Source organism: Cyprinus carpio, chromosome B16 (assembly GCF_018340385.1).
Source record: "Cyprinus carpio isolate SPL01 chromosome B16, ASM1834038v1, whole genome shotgun sequence".
NCBI lineage: Eukaryota > Metazoa > Chordata > Actinopteri > Cypriniformes > Cyprinidae > Cyprinus > Cyprinus carpio.
Genome location: NC_056612.1, coordinates 8,575,532 through 8,601,138, shown reverse-complemented (window position 1 = coordinate 8,601,138; position 25,607 = coordinate 8,575,532). Strand labels below are relative to the sequence as shown.

Here is a 25,607-nt window from a genome sequence, read left to right as displayed (position 1 = left end):
TTCCAAAAATAACAAAATCTACAGGGGAAAAAAATACAAAAATTAAACGTGTTTTAAAGTGTAGAAATGACAATGACTGATCAACTATATTTTGAGCTAAAATTACAGGACTGTTAGTGTTACTACCGTAGGGACATGACAAATATGGGATAACATTCAAACAATACAAAAAGATTTCAAAATCTTTCATTTTGTTTTTCTGTTGTTGGGCAGTGGTGGATGATAGGTTATTATAGCAACAGTTGCTACAAAATAAATAAAAACAATAGCAACTATGATAAACTGTACATTTTATTAAACTTTTAGCTCTGCCTGAATGGGTTTGCAATTGGGAATTCGATTTATATAGTCAATGTAAAGTAGTGCTAGATAGTTTATAGTTGGTGAATGTGAAAATTATTTAACTTGTGTTCATTTAAATTCTAAATAAACACATTCAAATGACATTTCTTTTTCTTTTTTAATATTTATTACAACAGAAGTAGATAGATAGATAAGCTTAGAGGACAAAAAGTCCTTCGAATGTTGTTTCGGAGTCGGACAAAAACGTTGAGAACCACTTGTCTAAAGTGGTAGACTCTCCTAGACCAACAACAAAGTAGTAACCAGCTTATCATATCAGTTTGAAATGGTGTTTTGAATTTTTTTTTCCCTGGACCAGAAAAAAACAGCTCCGTCTACTAACTTGGACCAGCTACCACGCTCCAAACAGCTAATTTAACAACACTGACGTTCTTCATTTGGCAGAAGTCTGTCTCGAAGCCAAGTAATTCACACATAGACAACATTTTGACCGGAAATTCCGACAGAATGATGTTCATGTTGACAGTTTACTAGGTTTTGAGACAAAACCTCTTACTGGTCCAAGTATTCGTCAACAGTGACGAGATGATTTTATTTATATATTTGTTTTTTTCTCTCTCTCTCTCTCTCTCTGTATTTTTTTATTTCTTATTTATCTCTCTCATCCTCTGTCTGAGCAAAGCCGGTCTGCCTCACATGGACCCGAGACTTTAACATCGCATCAACACTCTCTCAGCAGTTCCCTTTTGGAAACACAAAAGAGAAGTTTGATCAGGTGGAGCCAAATATCTCTTCAAAAGGATCTTGCGTGTGTGTTTCAGCTGAAGCTGTAAAAGCGCGAAGAGAGCGGCTGGTTTCAGGAGCGCAGACGAGTGCCATCCTACGGTTTCTTTGCAAAAGACTTCCTAAGAGGAATAATGAGGAACATTTGGATATTCCTGACACTTTCAGCAGCTGTATGCTTGTCCAGCGACAAGGTGAGTTTAAGCAGAGTTCTTGTTGTTACTTTTGTTGATTGTGTATAGGCTACATTCTTCCTATACGTGGCATATCATAAACATGTTATGATGGACATATTAGATGCATAATGTATATTATCAGTATTTAATTAATTTAAATCACTCTTAATATGCATCTTTTAGTACAGCAAGAGTTAGAACTTGGTCCTGGCAAGATTTGTAAAACCCATCATGATCATAACATGATGTGTATGATATTAGAGTGATGATGCTCATCATTTTACAGGGATGGGATGTCCCAACGTCTGGAAAGTGTTTTGAAGAGACTCCTGAGAAAGTTACAGTACACTAAACTTTGATAACAATTGCATTTCCATCTCAGAAGATTCACTTGAAATTTCATGTCACTTTATAAATGTATTGGTCTTCCGGAGCTCATATCCATGTGTCCCCCAGAGACAAATTTTAGTTGAAACCTGATCTCCTTCTGAGAGAACCTCAATGTTTCTCAGCCAGTTTTATGCTCTAAAAATTCAGATGAGTTGACTTCTTCCACTTCTGAAATCGAAAACCACTGTAGTGTCACAAATGAAATTCAGATAAAGACGTGAGTAAACAGTTTCAGAGCACCGTGTTAGCTTTTTTTTATTATTGAGAATTTCAGTTCCTCCTTATCAGAGTTTGTTCTTATCTGCAGGACTCACTATTATTTGTGCGATCTAGGCTGTAGAGCAACGCAGTACATCGATTCCCAATTGCAACACTGCTTTCAAAGTGTTGTCAAGCAATTTGCAGGTTGCCTCAGGACACAGATCTGTATGTGTTAATTACCTTTAGCTCTCAACTGTGATGAAGCCCATCACAAAGAAGCAATAAAATCAAGCCACCGCAGTGTAATTTTACAGGAAGACATTTGGAAGTTGTTAAAAGCCTTTGTGTTGGTCTGGCTGGTACCTTGTTTATTGATTTGTTGTGTGAGTGAAGCAACTGCCCTCATGTTTTCAGTACATTCTGAAATAAGTCCATCCTCTCGCTTTCATTTTTTAACCTTAGCGATGGTTTTACAAACTCTTTAGTTTGCACCACATTCAGTTTTATCAGTGCTACTCATTCATGGTGATGCTCATCAATATTTAAGCATTATCCAATCTGTTTCTGAAGGTGACATTTATTTCTGGATTCTGTCTATTGATGCTGTGCTTCAATATTTTGTAATTGAAATGAGAAGTTAAAAGGTTAATAGGTCATTTTAGAGATAATGAAATTAATATGAAAACGATAGTAAGTGGCTCCTCACTGGCTTTCATTCCATGTTTCTTTTCATTTCATTCCATTTTGAACGTTTTTCAGGGTTCAGTTCCTCAACAGTGAGCATTCTCATAAGTCCTCAAAGCCACAAATCTGGTCTGACTTGGAAACAGCCAAAATGTAACAGCATAACTACTCAATTACACCAGTTAACATTTTAAGAAATAAAGAAATAAACAAAAGTAAAAAAAAATTCAGCTGCCTCTAGGGCAAACAGCACCGGTGTGACTAAGTGTTGATAACAGATTATGTGATTGCCCTTTCTTGTTGTGCTGTTCCACAAAATAATGTCATCGTAACATGATGTAACCAAACAGTAACTGTATCCATTGCCAAGACAACGTGTTATGACAGACGTATGATGACTGTGCTGACGCCTCATTCATGGACGTAAACAGACTCCCACTCAGAACACCTGTGTGCACTTCTAGCAGAGCGAGTGTGTGAACAATATTTGTGTGCTGACAGCATTTACAATCTTTGTGTGTGTGTGTGTGTGTGTGTGTGTGTGTGTGTGTGGAAACTGTAACAGAATGGAATCTAATGCAAATTTGATCTGAATTTCTGATCCCTTCAATTAGCTTAGTAAATTGAATATTTTTGAGGGAAAGTTTTTGTGAGGTAGGAGCCTGTGAATTTTTAATTGGATTACATTACATTACTATCTATCTATCTGTCTGTCTATCTATCTGTCTATCTATCTATCTATCTATCTATCTATCTATCTATCTATCTATCTATCTATCTATCTATCTATCTATCTATCTATCTATCCGTTTATCTCTGTCTGTCAGTCTCTCTCTCTCTCTCTCTCTCTTTCTGTCTGTCTGTCTGTCTGTCTCTCTCTTTCTGTCTCTCTGTCTCTGTTTATTCATTTTTAGTGGTGAATCCTGCAACAGGCAGTCATTACAGTGAAAAGAATACATAGCCGGGGGAGGGACAAGTGAAAAAAACAGAGAGAGATAGCGAGTGGGGAGACTTTGGGCTCAGTGGTGTGGAAGTGTGAATAACACGTAACAGTAAAACCCCACAGTGCAAACTACTATAGAACCCTTAATAAACTCCATTCAGAGTTTACACCAGTATTCTGGCCTCTTTGCTTATTTTAATTATAGTCAATTTACTTCACTTTAAAGTTCAATTATATGGTTAATATATGAATATCTGCAATGAGATTACAAGAGTAAAAGCTGTAATAATTGATAACTGCATTTTATGAAACATTATTCAGTCACAGTATAGTGATACATTAATGCACAAGCCAAAAGAGCTTTATAGAAATGCGCCAACAGTCCAAGTGCTAGCTGTTTATCCTTACTGAAGACCAATTTAGCATCTGTAAAGAGCAGTGTGTCTGCCAGAGGCATGTGGTATTCTCATCTGTTGTGGGTGTGCTTTTGGAAACACATCTGTATTTACTGTGTACAGACTTTTTTTTTTTTTGTGAAATAGAAATGTAACACTGGGTAAATTTGCTCCCTGTACATGTCTGTCCACAGATTTATGTGGGTTCTACTCGCAGTTCTAAATCTGGAGCGTTGTCAATCAGTGCTGTGTAGGTGTACAAGTATTTGTTCTTTAAGGCCATATGGTTTTATGAATTATGCTTGTGCCTGCTATAATGAGGCAATGGAACGTCTGTCAGTCTGAATGATGAAGGTGAATGTTTTTTGTGCCTGTATTTGTCAGAGATCATCTGATAAAAACAGGGAGGATATTGGCCTGAGGTGATTAATGGTTCCATAGGTGTTTCTCTCCATGGCATGCCAGTGTGTTGACATAGCAGAGCCTGCATACCCCAGACAGATTAGGCCGCTGTCTGCAGTAATTTGGAGGAATGCATCGACGTGAGAGTCCCCAGTCCTGCGTAAATCCCATAGATGGATGTGCTTCTTTTGTCCAGAATGTAGAAACATCCATGCCAGATGTTTTATGTACAAGATGCAGATGTTCCTGTGCTCTCTCCGTGGGAGTAGCTTGTGTTGTGGAATACTAGCAGTGAAAGCTGTAAACAGAGGAAGTGTGAGAACAGCTGGGTTATGGGGCATTTAGCTATTTGCTCATGAATCCCTCTGTGTACTTTTTGGGCTAAATTCAATTATGCAATCAAAACGTATGTGTAATTATAGCGTGTCAATAGCTGGGTTTCCATCATCCTGCTTTTATGCGCATTTTGAAGTATCGCATCAGAATCGAGTGATGGAAATGCTGAATTTCGAATAAAAATGCCTTAATTCGCAAAAAAGTTTTTACGCTCGGTTGAGGTGGTTTTTGACTTGTGCGAAATGGGGTTAATGCGAAAAATGGGAGATGGAAATGCATTTTGCGAATAAATTCCTCCAAGCGCATCAAAAAAGTCATGTGACTTTGCGCTATGGGACGGTAAATCCTGACTAACAAGGGGACCGATCTCATTCGACAGCATCTAAAATGTTGTTATGGTCATTCGGAAATGTAAACATCAAAGTATTTCTGTATATTACCTCCCTGAACTGTTAAACGACTGAGTTCCCAAACTCCGCAAAGCAATAACCACATTCATTGCGTTTCGTCTGCTCGTTCTGAGGTGCAAGTAATTTATTAAATATATGAAAATTATTATATTCAGTAGCTTCTCCTACTTTTCTTAGTGATGTATAGTGCCAGTTTATCAGGAAGTGATGATTTTGTTCTCTTTGACTCATTGGAGGGAAAAGGTGCTTGTTTGCAAATGTTTTGTGCGATATTACAATTTAGCGCATAAGGTAAATTCACAACTTTGGATGGAAACCCAGCTAATGTCAAATAAATGGAAAAATCTTTTAAAAAGTTAGTGCAGAAAGTTTCAAGTTCATAAAAATATGCTTGTGCACATGGTTTCTAATTCATGAAAATTTTATATGCGCTGTCAAATTAATCGCGATTAATCGCATCCAAAATAAAAGTTTTTGTTTACATTATATATGTATATGTACTGTGTATATTATGTATATATTAATACACACACATACAGTATATATTTTGAAAATATTTACGTTTATACTTTATATATTCATATTTTTATATTATATATAAATATATTTAATATATAAACAAATTTTCTCTTAAATTTATACATGCATGTGATTGTATTTATATATACATAATAAATATACACAGTATACACATATTATGTAAACAAAAACTTTTATTTTGGATGCGATTATTCATGATTAATCGTTTGACAGCACTAATATGTATGTTTTTTTATATATATATATATATATATATATATATATGGCATTTATTAATTAGTAGCTTTTATAATTACAGTATATGTAATAAGTAATCTCTATAAATGATATGCTCAAATTCTCAGAATATATTTATCCTAAATTATTAGCTCATAAATATTAGTTTTTTACTCTTATGTTTTTTGAAAGTTGGACCACACTAGTCTATAACACAATTATTATTATTTTTTTTTTAAAGCTTAATGATCATGCTCACACTGCATAGCAAAATATGCATCATCAATGTATAACAGCTGTTAAGGACTGTTCATATGCATATTATTATATATTTCAAGCTATATTTGAAAATCTCTCATCTGCACAGAGGATTCATTAAATTATGTCTCCTTCGGATTGCCAGCAACATCCTTAATGAGCTTCACTGTGAAAATATATGAAAGATTTGCACCCCATTTCACTTATGTTATGACATGTTATGTTATGTTTTTCCAAGTAGAACCGCTTATTCAATAAAAAATGAAGGGATTGTAGATTTGATTCTGAAAAATTTACATTCCATACCAGAAAGGAATGCCGGAATAGCTAACAGTCTGCAGCCTAGGTGATGTCAGCAGTCAAGAAAATTTGTTTTAGAGGAGAAGCAAGTTTTTACGTTTTGATAAAAGATTATATGAATGTATACTTTACGAAAGTAAATATGGTCAATTTTGGCTTTGTGTTTTAGGCCTTTTCTTTTTCGAGCATCATTCATCTGGATGCATTTTAACGTCAAATCCACATCGTGAGAATCTGATCACACATAATTTCAACCTTTGAAGGAACTTCAGGAAATATTTAACATATGGTAGAACCACAGAGTAAGTCTAAAACTGGTTGGCCATAGACCTCTGGGTTCTGTGATGTTTTGCAATCCCTTTTTTGCCTTCAGATTTGTTTTGGTGAACTTTATTTAACTGATAGCACCCTGCAGACGGAGGGCATGACCACGTAAAGATACCCGAGATAGTGAGGCTTTCATGTGGCCGATCAGAGTTTAAGCTGACATATCATATCACAGTGCTTGATCTGATTTTATTTTTTTCCCCCTCTACCTATCTCTCACATCCTCACCCTCTCTCTTTCCCTCCTCACTTAACTTTTATCTACCAAAGCAAAGCTTGTTTGGAATTTAAGGCATATTTTTTTCGAAACAAGCTTCTTTGATGGTCCATGCATTTGATTTGGTTTATATTTTGAGGTTGGCTTTTATGTAAATTTTCACGTTTGTCCTCCATATTTTTAAGTTTCTGATATTCTTTTAAGATTCCCATTGCATATTACTTAAAGAACCAGCAATGTTTCTTACAGGAGTCATTAGTTGTAAAAAAATAAATAAATAAAAATCATAAAAACCTGCAGGCAATCAAGTGTACACTTGGGACTAGAATAAAACTAACGATCTATCCCCTATTTTTGTTTGCTCTCCACAGAAAACTTCTTTTGTTTTTTCCTGTTATGTTCCTAGATCTTCTACCCCAAAGTTTCCTCTTTTTTTAGGAGATAATACTTTCCCCTTTTAGAAATGTTGGAATGCGGAAAACAGTTTACAGTCTGCAAGATTCATGTAAGTTTGTCTTGAGACTGACTGTGTGACTGCTTGTTTGGAATAGCACAGAGAAAAGTCCACGAAAGACTCCACCAAAGTCTGCTCAGTTTTTAGAAGTAAGCAGTAAATTTGAGCCTGGTTATCCTTCCAGAGGGAGCTGGTTTGGCCGGCCTCCAGAAGCACAGACGGAGGAACGCTGCTCAAAATGAGAGCGGCTCATGGCTCAGATTTGTCTTTTTTTGAAGGTGCTGATTAACTGCATGATGTCAAGCTGTGTTGTTGCACCAAGTGACTTTTTTTTCTCATTAAAATGTTGCATGATGATTTTTTAGAAAATGTTATTTCTGCAAAAATGCTTCACTGCTTATATGTCTGCCATATCATGTGTATGTAATTTGACAATGCATGTAAATTGTCATCCTTTGTGACTTATATAGTGTGATGTAATTATATTTATTCATTAATATTTCATGATATTTGTAAAACATACATTTTGTTTTGGAAAATGTATAAAAAGAAGCATTTTAAAATGAATGATTAACATTTGTACACTCACACATATTTGAGGGATAAGGCAAATATGGTGTTACTTTTTACTTGATGATCGACATGACATTAAAGCTTTTCCAAATAAGGAATAAAGATTATCAACATGAATCCAAACAGTTCATTCTGAAGAACTTGGTGTTTTACCTGAAATTTCCTAAATTAAGTTTCTTGAAAATTCTCTTTAAAGTGGACACTCTTTTTGTCTTTGACCTCACATCTGAGCTTTTGACTGATGTGATTTATAATATGTACAGATTTGGCAACTGTCTGTTTTAAGTCGCTGGATCAGTTCTCAGATTTGAACAGATTTACTGTATGTGAGAGCTCAGGTGTGTTATGTGCTGTAAATCGGTGGTCTGAATAACCAGGTGTGCACTTCATGACCCAATGGGTTACCTGAGCTCCCCAGAGGACTGTCAAATAAGATCCCTCATGAGCCCCAGGTGTGCACCGACACAATGGTTCATACTGTGGAGAAATGGGAAAACGAGGAATGAGGTTTTAAGTTACTGAAAGACAGTATTACATGACTTTCTAAAGATCGTTAAAACGTACAGCCAGGCAAGAACTTTATGGTGCCTCACATGACGTTTATGATGTTTTGCAAATTAATTGCAAATTTAAAAGAGTGATCCGTGGTTAGTCTAACGCTCGGTAAAATCACTTAAAGTGCCCTTATTATGGGTAATGAAAGGTTCATATTTTGGTTTTGGGAGTCCCCAACAACAGGTTGACATGCATGCAAGGTCAAAAAACACATCTATAGTTTTGTAATATGCATTTATTTTTACCTTACTTGCTAAAGACTCCCATACAATTCGTTCAACGATTCATTTTTCCAAACCCCTCCTTTGCGTGAGGCTAATCTGCTGTGATTGGTCCGATTGGTCTCATTTGCATTTCATCATGCCAGTACTGTCTGAGATAAAGCAGCGTTTGTGAGCGCAGTGCTGCTTTGTGTACAGCGTTACTAGGGAAACTACGCTATTTTTACCGCTTCAAAAGCAGCACCTAGTGGCAAAGAATGATTTAGCATTTTCATTCAGACCAACGCGAAAAGACCAACAAGTGGGCGGGCAGTATGCTAATGTTTCATGTTGACGTCAACATGAAACGGCTTGGGATTCGTTTTAAAAATGATTCGTTTCAAAGATTCGGAGTCGACTATTTCTTTTGGTGCACTTTCAGATTTAAAACTTTGCAGGATGTTTTCATTCACTTAGAGCTGTGTTACACACTGCGTGAAAGGTAATTTTCAAAAATCCATAACCAGTTAACGTTCATTAAAGAGAATTCCTTAAATCCAGTGACTTTGGAATTCAGAAATTCCTTTCCGAAATGTCTTAAAATCACTTGATTGTATGCTGTGAGAAGTTGATAAGAAACTGTATATAGACCAGGTTATTAGGTGGACCAATCTCATATTCATACAGTAAATGTGTCTTTACGGCAATATGTGTGTGTTTCCACCTGTTCTCCAGATGCAGTAGACCTCACATGCTGTTTAACTGTCATTTTTTCCCTTTCTTCATTATAACTCAGCAGTCTAGAACAATATAGAGGTATAAACCCAGTGAGCTCATGCCACTTTCCACTTACAGAGTAAAGCTGAGGTTCCATTACATTTTTAAAGGATTAAGAGGCAAAAATTCAATGTTTATTATTGTGATAGACACACTATACCAGTTAAAAGTTGGTCAGATTTTTTAAAATGTTTTCATTTATTTATTTGATCTAAAAGTAAAAACAGTAATATTGTGAAATATTATTGTGATTTAAAAGAACTGTTTTCTGTTCATTATATTTTAAAATGTAATTTATTCCTGTGATGGCAAAGCTGAATTTTCAGCAGTCTTCAGTGTCACATGATTCTTCAAAAATCGTTTTATATGCTTATTTAAGTGCTGCTTAATATTTCCGTGGAAACCGTGAACCTTTTTTCAGGATTCTTTAAAGAATAGAAAGTTCAAATGAATAGTATTTCTTTGAAATAGAAATCTTTTGTAGCATCATAAAATAAAAAGTCTTCAAATACATCTTACTGAATACAAATGCATCTGCTGATATTAATAAAAAAATAAATAAAAAAACTGCTTATCTAATTAGACCCATTTAGCCAGTTTGTATTTGTTAATTAATGTTATCTGTTTAATTTTGATATTTATTTAATGCTCGTTACTAGAAAAAAACACACACACACACACACACACACACACAAAAAACCAGGGTTTTAAAAAAGAAAGAAAACTGCTCATGTATTACTTAGTTTGACCAGGAGGTTTCTAGAGGTTATGAACATCCGTTCCCTGACCTTTTTTTTTTTTTTTTTTTGAAAAAGAAAAACAAGACCTTATTTTTTTATTTTTCCATCTTTATTGTATACCCTAACTTTTTTTCCTTTCCCTCCTTTACTTTCATCACCATTCCATCTTTCCTTCTCCTGCAAACCTTCTCTCCATCCCTTCATTTCTCTCGCTCTGTTTGCTTATCTTCTTTTCTCCCATCCACTCCCGACAGCACCTGTATTTTAGGAGGCATTTTAGGAATACCAGACATGCCTGTGGTCTGAATGGACAGTATTCATCCTGGTTCCCACTTTCCATCCAGCATCTTCCCGACAGTTACGGAACCTGATGGATGTTGTTGTGTGTGTGCGCAGTGAAGTGTGAGTGTTTTTAGTGTGTATGTTTGAATCTCTGCAGCTGGCCAGGCGTTATATCATCTGTGCGTTGAGAGCTCAGCTGGTTGAGGTTAATATCATGGCCACAGCTGCGTTCTCACACTGTCCAGTAGACCTGATCATTACCGGAGCTCTGGAGGCCTGACACATGCACACTGGCAACAAATCATCCAGTCAATCAGAGCTGACAGCTACGCTAGTGTGAACCGCAAAGTTGTAGTCCGTGAAACACAGCAGCTATTTGCAGTTTAATTTATAATGGACTTTAGACCAAATGTCATACTTGCAAATAGCAAATACATTAACATTTACTCATGACATGATGTCCTATGGGAAAACGAAATGTGTTTAATTGTACTGAATGTGCACTTGTGTACTTTGAATCTTAAATTTTTTAAAACATAATATTAATGAAATAAAAGGCCACTTAAAGCATATATTTAAAAAGTGCATTCTGTAGTAAATTAAAATATATTTTTTTTTACTTTAAAGAGCCCTTTGAATCAAATAATATTTTATTGTGCTTTAAACATGTACACTTATTTTAAAGTGTACATGTGTTATTTTATTTAAAACATATTAAAGCACATGTAAGGTATATATATATATATATATATATATATATATATATATATATATATATATATATATATATATATATATATATATATATATATATATATATAACTATATATATAGATAGATAGATAGATAGATAGATATATTAAATGTACTAAATTGCAACATCATCATTCCCAAGATGTAATTACAGTACAAATATATTTAAATGCTTGACATAATAGAAATGGCGTTAATTTTTGGTTGACATTATGCTTGTCAGTATTTTAGGCAATTTACTTGGATCATATTTTAAAAGTAATTATAAAATGACTTACAAACATGTGCTTAAGTCCTACTTAATTTGGTCAAAATAATTATACATTTTTACTGTAATATATTTTCATTCAGTTGCAATTAAAATGTCTTAAGTTTCTGTAAACATTACATTAAGTTCACACTTAAGTATATTCTTTTAAATCATAAGTATATTATTTGAATACTCTTTTTAAAGTTTACTAAAGGGTACTTCTTTTCACAAGGGGTTCTTTTTTGTTTATAACTTGTTCGCCTTTTTTCATTTCGTAAATTTGAATATAATAAGGTCTAAACATAATAACATGACTGTTTTTTTCTTTTCACTGTTCATTAGCCTTTCAGCCAGCTATCATTTATTCGCCACAGCTCAAACAGAGAAACATTAAAAATACTTTTTTTCCCCTTTCCATTTGAAGGTGTTTTTCTCCTTTAATTTGGTGCTTTTATATGCATGTTGTTAAAGTTTTTATGCATACATGAGCAGAGAGAAGAACATCTGTAGCTTTCAACACATTCAGCTCATTAACCAATAGTCATTCCACAGTGTCCCACTGTTTGCTCTTTTTTTATTCTTGTCTTTCAGATTTTTCTTCTTCTGTAAAATTGATTCATATTAATTTCTAAACTCAATACAAAAGTGAATGACTCAGATGTTTCTATTGAATGTTTTGTGCTTTAGTATCATCTTGTAGTTCGAATGCAACATTTAATGAAGAAATGGCTTGAAAAATGAAATACACCGAAAGAGAAATTTATTCAGATGAATAAAATTACCACCATTTTTCATACCAAGTGTATATAAGGCATGCATACATATTCTAATACTTTAACTAAAGAATTTACATGTTTCTAAACACTGCATTAGCATTCTTTGCATATTTATGAGGCTGAGATTAGGCTTTAAATGCTTCTGTCCATCTGTGGAAATGCCTATTTATAATTTGAGTTTGCCTTGATTGTTTCTCCCAGATGCTGAGAAAAAAAATGCATCTGAGGGAACTCAGCATTGTTTCGTTTAGAATTGTTTTCTTGCAAAAAAAAAAAAAAAGAGGTCAAACTGTCAGAGTATACCTGATGTCATCCGTGTCGATGTTCCTCAACATGAACATGACGACTTGTCTCCCATCATAGTTCTTTCGGGTTTTTGTTTTTCCTGTTTTATGAATATTACATTTTCAGACGTGCAAGTCAAGTCACGTCACCTGAATTACAGCGCTTTACAGTACAGATTATGTCAGAGCAGCTTCACAGAGGTAAACAGAAAAATCGAAGACTAATGGAGGCAGTTCAGATTCTGCTGTAAAGCAGTCATAAAAGAGAATAGTGTAATTATTTAGCTCAAGTAAGTTCGGTGTTGGTTCTGTTCAGAATAATTGTATTTTAATCATGATCACAATTTCTGCTTCACTTGATCATCAGCAATTTTTGGCCACTGGCATTTGTGTTATCTTGCGTTGGTTCCAAGCCTCCACAAGCTTTTATAGTGGAGGTTGCCAGATGTCAAAGGTTTAAATTCCCCAATCACAACCTTTTGCTTAAATCGATACAGTTTCTGCACAGTGGTTTACTTAATCTTCCGACTTGGCATCCATGTGTGTGCACTCTCTCTGCATTGCAGAGCTGAGCTGTAAAACCCTAGCAAAAATGTAAGTTTTCTGCTCAAATAAAAGTGTAATACAGTCAGTCTGTTTTCTTGTGCAGTTTGCTGCAACTTAATCTGAGCAAACCATGCAAGTTGCATGCGGTTCTCTTGATTTGTGCTTATGTGAAAGTGCAATAATTGTGATAAAATGTCAAAAAATATATACATATATAATGATAATAATAATGGCTGATACAAAATAATTGTGATTAATCGTTTAAACATTATCGTGCAGACCTAATAACAGTGCGAATTTAGTGTACTGCTTACATATACATGTAGATTGATTATAGGCATAAAGTACCTTTTCAATTTATTATTCCCTGTCCACTTAAACAGAAAGAGCAATTAGACTGACATAAAGAAAAACCATTCGGAATCTGTTTTGTTTGCACAGTTTGTATAATTTTTGGGCATTTATTTTGAAATATCAGAAAACAGAAGAAATAAGTACGTGTGTAGACTTTGTAATAGGGCCGCATGATATATCGAAATATCGCTATTGTAAATATCGTGATATGCATATCGCAACGGCGTGCAATATCTGAAATTATACAGTGCCTCTAAAATAAAGGAAATAATTTATAAAACAAGCAACAATTTCATAATTCCCAAGAAGTTATCTGTCAAAATAAAGGACCAGTAACCAATAACAAAGTAGTGCGTGACAAAAATACATGCTGTTTTATTAAAGGAATTTAAAAATATAAATTAAAAATGTGTTTGTGACAAATATAGTCCTAATATGCGAGAATATTGACATTTTGCATATAAATCCATGTAGCCTAGCTCACTAAAATAGGCTACCACTTTTAATGCGCCGATGCAAAGTAAACCACCATTTCTTTAGGATAATATAACGCATAATTCATATTATATAAATAATACTGCACACCTATTAAATGTTTCAAATCTAAAATATGGTGTAATACTGTGTAGCTTACCAAACTTTCATCTGTGAATATTAAATATTTTAACTACAGTGTTTTTCTTTAATTTTCCCTGACTGCAGCAGTCAAATGTAACACATCGGCGAGGCAAAGCTGACTTCTGTTTGTGAAAATGTGCTTTGATGCGCTTGTTTGATAACTTGTGGTTAAAGTGCCACTCAGCGGTCAAAAGCTGCAAATGCACTTTGCAGACGCAGCAGTGGCGGCACTCGCGGCGCCAAAAAGCTCATTTTGGTTGGCCACCTACTGTATGTTTATTCTAAAATGCAGCTGTCCTCATGTTTTGCCACAGGACAGCAACTGCAATACATTTTCTTCATTTTTGTGTGCAATATATATCAGGTGGTCTGTAAAAAGACTGTAGGCGATCCGTGGGCATGGATTAAGGCTTCATTACCCAGAGCAAAAAACCAGTGCTAAGTCCCATTCAGAATTAAAAGTGTGAAACATTGCTTAACCCAAGGTTAAAAGTGGCCTGGGGGTTAAAAACGATGTTAACCCAGGGTTAATCACAGTGGGAAAAACCTTTAAATATATTTTCAGCTAACTAGCTATTACAGACTGCAATATGCAAAATATAGGTTAAATGCAACCCCATGGGTAAATCTTGAAGCACTGTACTGTATGTCTTTTAATTAAAGTGAAGCAGACGACTGAGGTCACACTGGATTTAGCTTTGTGTCCATGGGTAATTCGCTCTGTGCTTGTGATCAGAGAGAACCAGAGGAGATGTTGGCTCTGTCTGTGTTTTCCACCAGGAAAGATGGTGGCTTTATGGTATCATTGTGTAATAGGTGTCAGTCTGAACTAGGAAAACACACCACGTTTTCCTGCGGCTGGAGCGGAGCAGCAGACTATGTGAAATTACACAGCCAGGCCTCAGGGGCATGGAGAGGAATTTCAAAGGAAACACAGCAGTCTGCTTCATATTGAGATTACATTAAGGGAACCGAATGCAGTGTGGAATGTGTAAAGGGGCCATTCGGAGTGTAATAATCATATTAGTCTGGCAGTGTGAGCTTCAGCTTCACCTAGCAGCTCAAAAAACCCTGCTTTGTCTTGTGTATTCAGTGTCTTCAATTCAGTCTCTAAACTGGTAGTTTTCACTCTCCTTTGCTGTATTTTTCTCCTTTTCATAAGCCTTTTAGACTACTGTATGTAGCCGGTGCTCTTTTATGTTCCTCCTTATATATGCATTCCCAACTCACTGATTCCATTTATTTTTATGATAAATAGGACCACCACAATGGTATACCCTGCTTTTAAACAAACAAATTGAACCCCAAGTGACTCCCTGAGGACTGTCCTTGTAACAAATGCACTTTGGATTAAAGCGTCAACTAAATGGCAAAGATTGACTTTAGTTGGCTAACATACATTGAACATCTGTAATAAACCTCAGTATTCAAATGGGTGATAGTTACCCTCAAAGGTCTGTGCCATTAAATATGGCATGGAATGAAAGACACCCCCTATATTTTATATAAAAAATATATATATATTATTTTTCAATAATCTGACTCTAATTTACATCACAATATGAAAGAGAACATCTGTCACTGCTTCCATTTTTCCAAAACTTTAAAAAGGTTGTTTTTATTTGACACACAGTTGGGTTCAGTTTGAATTTGGGCCTGAGAAATTTTAGAAAGTAAAAATGCACAAAAAAGTAATTTTATAACTAGTCACATTTGCATTTATATACTTAGTTTTAATGCGTTTCTTTAAAGTGCTTGTGCTGTATTTTTGTTGGTGAATCGCAGGATGCTTATTTTTTTGTACGAATCTATCAATTTATTAAAAAATATTTAAAAAATGCAATTCATACATGTTTTTCATTTATAAATTACAAATAATTTTGATATTTTTGATAAATGTCAGTGATACAACTGTCCAGAAATTATAGTGAAGACAAAGTCCTCGAATTAGATTATTTAAGAGAAAACATTAAAGTACTTTGGCATAAACTTTTCTGATTATTTATTGTAAAAAAAAAAAAAAAAAAAAAGTTTTCTGAAACTTTTCATGTGGTCTAACCAACTGTGTAGACCAGGGCAGACTCCGAAGTACAACCATTAGCTGAGTTTATTTAGAGTATTCAGACTGTCAGAGGTCAGTAACCATACAGACAGTTCTGACAAAGCAAACAAATCCAAATCAAGAGACAGCAGGGGTAAATGAGGAAAACAAGTCATGTAATACACAGGCAGGCTGAAGGTAAAGAAAATACTCAGAATTGCACAACAACTAGAATTGGTAAGAATGTGTACTGAAATGAAACAGAACAGAATATGGAGGCTAATAAGGTGAATTGCGAACAGTTGTGTGGGAGAAGATGGCATGACGCAAAAGTTACAGGTCATTATAGTACAGGGTGAGTTAATATTCAGGGGAGAAAGACCTCATGTAGAGGGGAGTGCTGGTGCCACAAGGAATTTTACACCAACATGCAGAAAAAAATTACATCATAGAGAGGACCCCTGCAGACCCTTATTTGTGTGCCCAGTTCAGTCAAGCACAATCTCAGATAATTTGATATTTTTGTGACAAGTCAAAGTTAATTCAGGTTGTAAAATTTCATGTGGTGTGACTCCTACAAATTTAATACATTTATAAAGCAAAGTTATTTTTGTTGTTGTTGTTCTTTTATTAGGGATAAAAAGAAGTTAACACACAGATAAACACAACAAAGCTGATAGAGAAAACAGGGGTTAAGAAAGCATCTGATCATAGAGATGTGTAAATGTTTGATATCAGCTCTGCAATTCAACACTCCAGTCCAATAAAGTCACGTCATGTTTTTTTTTTTATATATAGCACTTTATACTTTATATTGCTTTAAAAGCAGCTATATAGTATTGTTGCTTTCAATTAGAATTCCAACTTCAGTTTATACTATGAAGCCATTCTCCAGCAAACCTTTTCTAGAAAGTTCACTTTGGCAGTTGTCACACCAGTACCTTCTTCAATTTGCTTGATACAGTATAACGAGGCCTTCACGTGTATTTAAAATGCAAAGATAATTAGTTATTATACCATCTGATATGTTATTGAAATATAGTACAGTACAGTTTGTAAGTTGAAGTAGCCACACTGACAGTTGTAGATTGTTTATTTTTTATGACTCAACCGTGTATTTTTTTCTTTTTTTAGTTGTTAAGAAAAATTTTAGATTTTTAGCATAAATAAAGATGTTTTTTTGAGTCCATACTGAGTCTGTTCATGGATATACAACCCATTCTACAAGATGTTGTTGACTTGAGAGAAATGGCTTATGGAAAATAGCTGCATTTACATTTGCTAGCTCAGTTTACCGTATTTGTGTATTTTGCACTGTGTCTCTTGTGGTAAGAGTGTGAGGGAAGCCTGACTAGACTTAATTAATCAGGTTTTCACAGGGTGTGGAAACCGACAGAGCCACCTGGAGAACTGCCACTAGCGTTTAGCTTCTGTCACTGTCATTCTCTATGTGAAGGACAAATGAAGTCATATTAAAATCATATTAAATTACAATATAAGTGTAGACATTTTAATGCTGGCACGGACAGCATTCTAATTTCCTGGCCTGGTTGCTTCCTGTCTTTGAATTATTCACCTCATTTTCGGGCTGCAGTAAATGTTTTCCTTTTATGTACTTTAGACCTCTGCTTGCCAAATCCAGCATATGTGTCAGTGCGTTCTCTCTGCTTTCAACTCTGGGACTTGGCAGCTGCATACAGCTGGCTGGACACTGTGTGTAACATATGAGTTGGTGATGGTGTGCTGAGAGAGAGAGAGACGCGGTGTGCTTGGCAAGGCTGTTTGAGTGAAAAGAGTGAGCTGGTTGTGAGTTTCAGAGTTTCCTGTCCAGCTGTATCATTGGCTCGGGCTGAAAGAGTGGGACTCAGACCCTTGCACAATACAGCACTTGTGTTGCAGTCCGGGAACTCAGGAATGTGGCTCTCACCTTCATATGGCTGACAGGAGTTTGTTTTGGATTTTGGGATGTTATATAATTATCTAATTAACTCTTTCGTTGGTTGATTACTTTTTCTTTTTTTCTCTTTTCTCTCTCTCATTCTTTCATGGCCGTCGTCCTCAAAGTAAAGAAAATACAGTGACTTCAGCCTGAAATCTGAGATCTGACTGCTCCACCTGCAGTAATTTCTTCCAGTTCGTGACTTATAAGTCCCTTCATCCCGTTAGCAATTTTGACTGAAGCTCTTCCGAGCATTCCCATTCAATTAAACACTAGGAATTTCTAGAGACCTTCCTAAATCACTTTAGCCATTCATTTAACCAGTTTTCGTGAAACACATGGGTGTGAAAATCGCAGGGATCAAAATCATGCTCGCTGGAAGACGGATTAAGCAACAGAGACTCTCACTTTCATATGAGAGAAAAACGAGGAAAAATGTATCCCGGAATTATTTTAGGATTTGATACTGGTGGTTAAGTTTGACCTTTTAAAAATATAAATGTGCTATTTTTATGAACCAAATGTTCCTTATGCTCTTGCTATTTTAATTTTGTACCTTCTTTAAAAGTATTGTATTTTAGATATTTTGTGTTATTATTAGCTAAAATAGGCATGACGTGTTATAGCATACTTAAAGTCGCAAGAAGTAACAAAGTAACTTCCATATTGTAGTGTACATTTGACTGAAACAGATTTTTAAAATGAAAGATTCCAAAGGTGAATAAAGAACTTGCAACTGAAAGGTTCCATGGATATTAAAGGTTTTTCATGGAACAGTAGATGCCAGTTAAAGAACCTTTATTTTTAAGAGTGAGTGTTTGATGGGGACTTGGTTCTATAAACATTGGTTATTGATTGGATAGAGATCAAGTAATAACAAACATTCCATTTAATCCCAACTTAAAGTCAAAAGTTAATTTGTTCGCATTCCACTATTGTTCTCATGACATAATTTGCATCATCAGCACAGACTTGATTTCTCAAAATGGTCCATTTTGTTTTGTGCATATGCCCTAACATGTCTATCTGCGCCCATGATCAATGGATGACTTTCACATTAAACTGTGCACTAGACAGAATGCAGAAAATGAAGTGTACATGTGTATTTGAACAAGCCCTTAACCATAACTAGAGAGAGGTGTACTATTTCTCATTGAAAAAATCTCATTGATTTCCATTTAGGGGAAGTCGTGGCCTAGTGGTTAGAGAGTTTAACTCCTAACCCTAAGGTTGTGGGTTTGAGTCTCGGGCCAGCAATACCACGACTAAGGTGCCCTTGAGCAAGGCACCGAACCCCCAACTGCTCTCCGAAAATGAAAAAGTGTTCTTTCAAAGGCACTAGGTTTTATAAAATTCATTTGATTCAAAAATGTGCTTAATGTGGTAACATCTGAATGAACTGGAATATGATTCATATCATTGATTCAACTGACAACATTAAGGTACATCAACAGAAGTCGTTTTTAAAGTTCAGATCAGGTAAAAATAGCTCCTAATGGGATAGTTCACAAAAAAATGAAAATTCAGTCATCTTTTACTCACCCTTGTGTCATTTCAAACCTGACTTTCTTTCTTCTGTGGAACTTAAAGGAAGATATTTTGAGAAATGTCTCAGCGTTTTTCTTGTACATACAGTAGATGTAGATGTGGTCCAATCTTGCTTGGTTCTCAGCATTCTTTAAAATATTTTTTTTGTGTTCTGCTAAAGAAAGAAAGCCATGTTTGGAACAACGTGAGGGTGAGTAAATGATGAGAGGGTTTTTATTTTGAATGAACTATCTGGATCAGGTAGAAATAGCTCTTTGCTGCCTGTCCTACACATTTTACTGCGTAGGAAGACATCAAGGTACATTCATATCCACTGTTTGTGGATCCTGTCTATAAAAAATGCTGTTTTTTGTTTTTCATTGACTCTCCTTTCCTGGATATAAGCATTGTTGTCATTAAATATTTGCAGATATGTCTAAAGCTCACATGAATTTGTTCTAGATCATTTGAGATGACGCTGCCTTTGAAGTCTGTCTGAAACCAATTTGCTTAGGAACCTTCATACAAAAACAATGGCTGTCTAGTCACTCAAGTTCAATTATTGTAAGCTGTCAAGGTTAAACAGGGTTTTTGTATCCCGTCTTCCTGTGTGTTCTCTGTCACGATGAGCAACGATGCCTAATGAAAGCCTTTGCTTTGTGAGGAGACTGTGAAAAATGTGAGGAGTCAAACAGAGGCTGATGTATGTTTGAGATGTCCTGAGCGGGACCAATGGCTGATCACAGGCTCTGGCTCTTCTATGGCTTTATTTAGTCTTCCATTGGCTTTCAAGTCCCGTTTGATCTCCCCCTCAGCGCCTCTGAAAACAGCACCCGCTCCAGACTCCTGTTATTGTACAGGCTTTGAATCCAACCCCTTCGTTCTTTCTGGGTTTTTATCCTGCATGAGTGACCACTATAAAATTTAACCTTATCACTTGAGTGCCATTATTTATCATCCGGGTGAATAGGAGGATTCAGATTGCACACAAAGGTGCTTGGAGTATTATCCAATCTAATTGTCGAATCCATTGGCGCCCTTGTAGACTTTAATCAAATACACACACATATACAGACAATATCAGTGCTTCATTTTATTGTTTGCCCTTCACAATATAAGAAATACAATCACATATTGGAGCACAAAGCATGGCCTGCTGGTTTTGTGACTGGTCCTGCTTGTGGGGCATTGTGATTTGCTGAAGGGTTAATATGGATGGAAAAGATCAGAGACGGCTGAGCCCGAACGAGCATGAATGGTGAGGTCTGTGGGAGATGACAAGGTCACTGGAGGATGTGATACCAACACGGCGAAAAAGAAAGGGTCATAGGTTTTGGAAACAGACATTGGTCCATCTGCCCCTCTATCTTGACAACAATGATAGCCTCTTGCATTTGTTTGCTAGACCGTGGCTGTCCGTTTGCACCCCCCTCAACCTTGAAGTATTACTTCAGAGCGATAAACCTTTTGTTACCTCCACAATGTGTGGAGAAATGACAGATGCTGACTTTTAGATTGGTTTTTTAGCACCGTTTTAGTGGGTCAGAGAGCTTTCAGAGAGGTTTCTCCTGAGGAAGAGAATCAAACATTACTTTCCTTTGAGGTAGTTTCCAAGGAAACAGAAGTGGGAGGAACCTTGGGCAGGCGTATTTGTTGTTTATATCTTCAGCATAAAACAAAATCTGCCAGGATTTTCTTCAGTGTTGTTTAGAAATGGAAAAAAAGGTTTTATTTGATATGTTAATGGTGTTTAAGTAGTGTCCTTTTTTTTTCTTTTTTCTTTTTTTTTTATAACTGTGAAGATTTCTTTGAGATCATTTTGTATGTATAGGAATGGCTAAATATTTTTCTTTGAAGAAAGCTCACTAGAATTTCAAACACTTTTCGGATGAAATTGGATGTTTTGTCTCTGAAAGTTCTGCTTGTGTTTACCTGTGTAGGTACTGGTCTCTGGTCAGTCCCCTAACTCAACTGATGACATCTATTTGGATGACCAGCAGTCTGGTGACTACCCTTTAGATGATGATGACTTCACTTCTGGTTCAGGATCAGGTAAGGATTGTTTATATCAGTCCAGCTGATTCTAAAATAGCCCATTTTAGTACTATCACTGTCCTGAGGCAGCCCAAAAACCCTTAGCCATGCCAGCCTAAGGCCTTGATTCTTCCTCAAAGTCCACACTTTCAAGACAAAATGGCCCTAATGTAGGGTAGTAGTCTGCTTAGGACCCTTCTGAAACCTAAAATGACAAATGGGACATCATAAATAAAAAAGACTCACTGGACACTAACATGTGACCATACACACTACGTGTGCCATTTGTAACAGGGCCATAGAAACCCATGGAACGGCTGTTTTGGCTTGGTCTGGGAAGAAACCATCTGTATGCAATCCAATCAAAAACTCCGTAACCGCATAGAAATGACCTGGCAACCACCCTTGCACTGTGTCAGCACCTAAAAAATGGAAAAGTCTAGGCTAGTTAGAGTAGTAATGTTTATTCTGTAATTACTAAAGACAAATGATGCTATTACATTCTATTAAAACTGCAATTTTGGACATTTTCTCAGTCATCTTACTAGTGCAGCATTGAGTTATGGACTAGAAGTTATGGACTTTTAGTAGAGTCCCTCGTCACCTCATTACCTATTAAGTTATGGACTAGAAAATCATTTAATTAAGTATTTATAATCAACCCACAACCAGTTTTGTTGTGTCTAAATGTTGTGTAATGTTTTGGTAATAGAAGGCTGCTAGGTGGTTGCTAGACAATGCTGCCCACCCTGTGAGCGGGCAGATGTTTCACCTGCAGTCAAACGCGGTCAGCCAAGACCACCATGGTCACTCAGCAGATGTCTGCTCCATACAGAAACTCTGCATTATTAATAAGTCATTTCTCTACCTCTTACTGCTGTACCACGGTGCCTTGTACCTGGCACAATTACAGTGCAAAATGGAGAGAGCGGTTGAAATATTTATACATTTTATATATTTCATCTGTCTCTCTTGGAAACACTTTAAGCACAATAGTGCTGATCGTGCATTCCCATTCTCTATGGTTATATTTATACTGAACACAAAGTCCAAGAAAGATGGAAGTTTGGAACTAAAGCTCAGGCCACTGGGATGCCATTATAGTCCCATCAGACCATAACGTCGTAGACATGCAAACCTCATATTTTTGAAATTGACTTAAAAATTACTAGTTGCATGATCAGTCTCGAGAAAACCCTGTACGTTTAGGCTGGTTTCAGGTTTACCAGACGTGTTGCTTAGGGGCCATTCAAACAGAATGGTCTAGAGATGCTTTTTTAAACTGTTTTTAACATGATCGCTGTGTTTTTCGAATGTGCGAAATTCTGCAAAATATGCATAGTGTGACCACAATGGTCAAACATGTCCATCTTTGGCGCATGTAAAATCAGCACAAAATAACACAAAAACACATTCTGTGTGAATAGATATTAACATAAAACCTGTTCTTGTATTAAAAACATTCTGACATTCTGCAGTGTAATCACTGACGTGCATCCGAGACAAGGGAAAAGTGGAACGCAGCCCTAGTCAGTTGAGTAAATGATTCCAGTGACTCACAAAATGTAAAATAATATAATATATTATGTGACCCTGGACCACAAAACCAGTCTAAAGTCCCGCGGGTATATTTGTAGCAATAGCCAGCAATACAGTGTATGAGTCAAAATTATCGATTTTACTTTTATGCCAAAAATCATTAGAATATTAAGTAAAGATCATGTTCCTTGAAGATATTATGTAAATTTCCTACCATAAATATATCAAAATTAAATTTTTGATTAGTAATATGCATTGCTATGGACTTTATTTGGACAACTTTAAAGGCAATTTTCTCAATATTTCAGATTCCAGATTTTCAAATAGTTGTATTTTGGCCTTATGTTGTCCTATCATAACAGACCATACATCAGTGGAAAGCTTATTAATTCAACTCGTTTCTTTATTTCTCATGTCTATTAAGGTTCAAGTGACACAGTTGATGATGAAGACACTTCCACAGGGTCTACTCAGCAGACTGTCTACAGCAGCAGCCCCAGCTCAGAGTCCTCCATTTCCAAAGAGATGGACAAAACCAGCATAGACCCATTCATTAATTCAGACATGGCACCAAAGGTGCGGATGCTCGCCCATTTCAGTCATACTGATTCTTACACTATCAAAGCTTTTGCTGACTCCCTCTGCTCCGAAAACCTGCACAGGCTGCAAAACTGTGACAGCTTGTGATACTTTTGATATTGCCCGTTTTTGATGCTTACACTGACCTGCTGTCTCTCACAGTTTTACTGAACATTACTGTTATGTTGGATCCTTCAATCTTGTTATTGAATCTCTTCACTTTTTCCTACTCTATCTACAAGCTCAACTGTTTTTTGTGTCAGCAATTTCGATGTTAAGCTGTCTTTCTCTCTCTGCCTCTCTCACTGTTTTTTAGATCTCTGACTATACGACAGAAAAGCCCCAGGTCACTGTTGAAGCCACCAGCTCACAGAGTGCTGTCCCACTTCATGAGGTTCCCTTAGAAAGTATCCTCAAGCGGACAGAAGTGCTGGCAGGTATGTTCAAAATGAACAACATACAAGAGTGTTTCTTCAATTAGGACTCCTGTGAAGATTTTAAAGGGGAAAAAATGCTTTAAAAATGTAATTATTGCAATTTTCATAATTATTAGTTTTATTTTAATTTTTTTAATTACTTTTTTAATTTGTGGAGTACTTAAAAGTTAATTTGCTATAGGGTCTCTATCTAGGCCAGACCTTTTATTTATTTAATATTTATGTGTACAATTTGACCATTTTTAACAAAACAATTTTGCTTAGCATTTAACAGAACATTTTTTTTTTCCAAAATAAGTTTACATTTGGTTATGATGGAAATGATAAGTGATAAGGTGCATATTTCTGCAAACTAAAAATGTTCACATTTACATCATTAAAATTCATAAATATTGACCAATTTGGTAAACAATAGGGTTTTAAATGTCATATAGAATGAAAAATAATTACAAGATATTTAAGGTTGATCAATGACAAAATCAAATCTTTATCCCAGTGCATAAATAAAGATTTTTTCTCAAAATTACTCATGATTTTGATAATTTTTTTTTATAAATTCTATAAGCGGACAAACTATTGTTGTCTCTGTGTCAAATTTCTCAGATATTTTAATTCATTTCATTTGCATCTGCAAGTATTCATTGAATCATTTGAATATGATGTGTACTTGAACATGATTTTAGATATTATTTTAAACATATAAATTTTTTTGATATGGTGTCATTTTTCTTGGTGCAGCGGTTATAGCCGGCGGAGTGATTGGCTTCCTGTTTGCCATCTTCCTCATCCTCCTTCTGGTGTACCGTATGAGAAAGAAGGACGAGGGGAGCTACGACCTTGGAGAACGCAAGCCTCCCAGCTCAGCCTATCAGAAGGCTCCGAGTAAAGAGTTCTACGCCTGAACGACCAATCATTGCCAACAGTAACATCGTTATAACAACCAACTCCTCTCCAAGAGTAATGGTGGATCGGTAGCACATCAAGGGGAGTTTTTTTGTTTTTTGTTTTTTGTTTTTACGGGGAACCTTTACTTGTTTAAAAATGTAACAAAAAAGTAATTTTGCTTCACAAAGCCAACCGGGCTTGTATTTTCTTTGTTGGAATCAAAAATGTCAAAGATTGTCGCTCTATGGGTTTTGAAAACAGTTGTTGTCAGTGTATGAAGGTAAATCATTGCTCACAGGTTTTAGTCATTGACTACTTTGTAACAGTAAAGGTACATTTTATTAAAGAACAAGACAATTCCGGGATATAAATACTGGTTTATATCTGATACTTTTAATTATCCACTGATGACATTTCAGTAACTTATCTCAGTATCAGTAACTAAATTTTCATCTCATCATTTTTGTAAAGGGTTTTTCTCCCTTGGCTTGTGCCATTCTGTTCTTCAGTCAAAATGAATGTGTGTACTTCCGTCTGGCCGATATCATTCAAAGATCACGAAATTTTTCAGAATGTTTAAATGT

General features: G+C 35.7%; 1 protein-coding gene across 1 annotated transcript in view; it reads left to right on the top strand.

The window, feature by feature from the left end:
• Positions 1–955: 955 nt before the first annotated feature.
• LOC109056314 (syndecan-2-B-like) overlaps positions 956–25,607 on the top strand; it is a 25,761-nt gene continuing 1,109 nt past the window's right edge. Inside the window, exons 1-5 of the mRNA XM_042740518.1 lie at positions 956–1,280; positions 21,490–21,601; positions 23,547–23,698; positions 24,018–24,138; positions 24,877–25,607. The exon at positions 24,877–25,607 is cut by the window's right edge and continues 1,109 nt beyond it. Coding sequence (XP_042596452.1) covers positions 1,221–1,280; positions 21,490–21,601; positions 23,547–23,698; positions 24,018–24,138; positions 24,877–25,040 — 609 coding nt within the window. The 5' untranslated portion in view covers positions 956–1,220 and the 3' untranslated portion in view covers positions 25,041–25,607. The remainder of the gene's footprint in view (positions 1,281–21,489; positions 21,602–23,546; positions 23,699–24,017; positions 24,139–24,876) is intronic.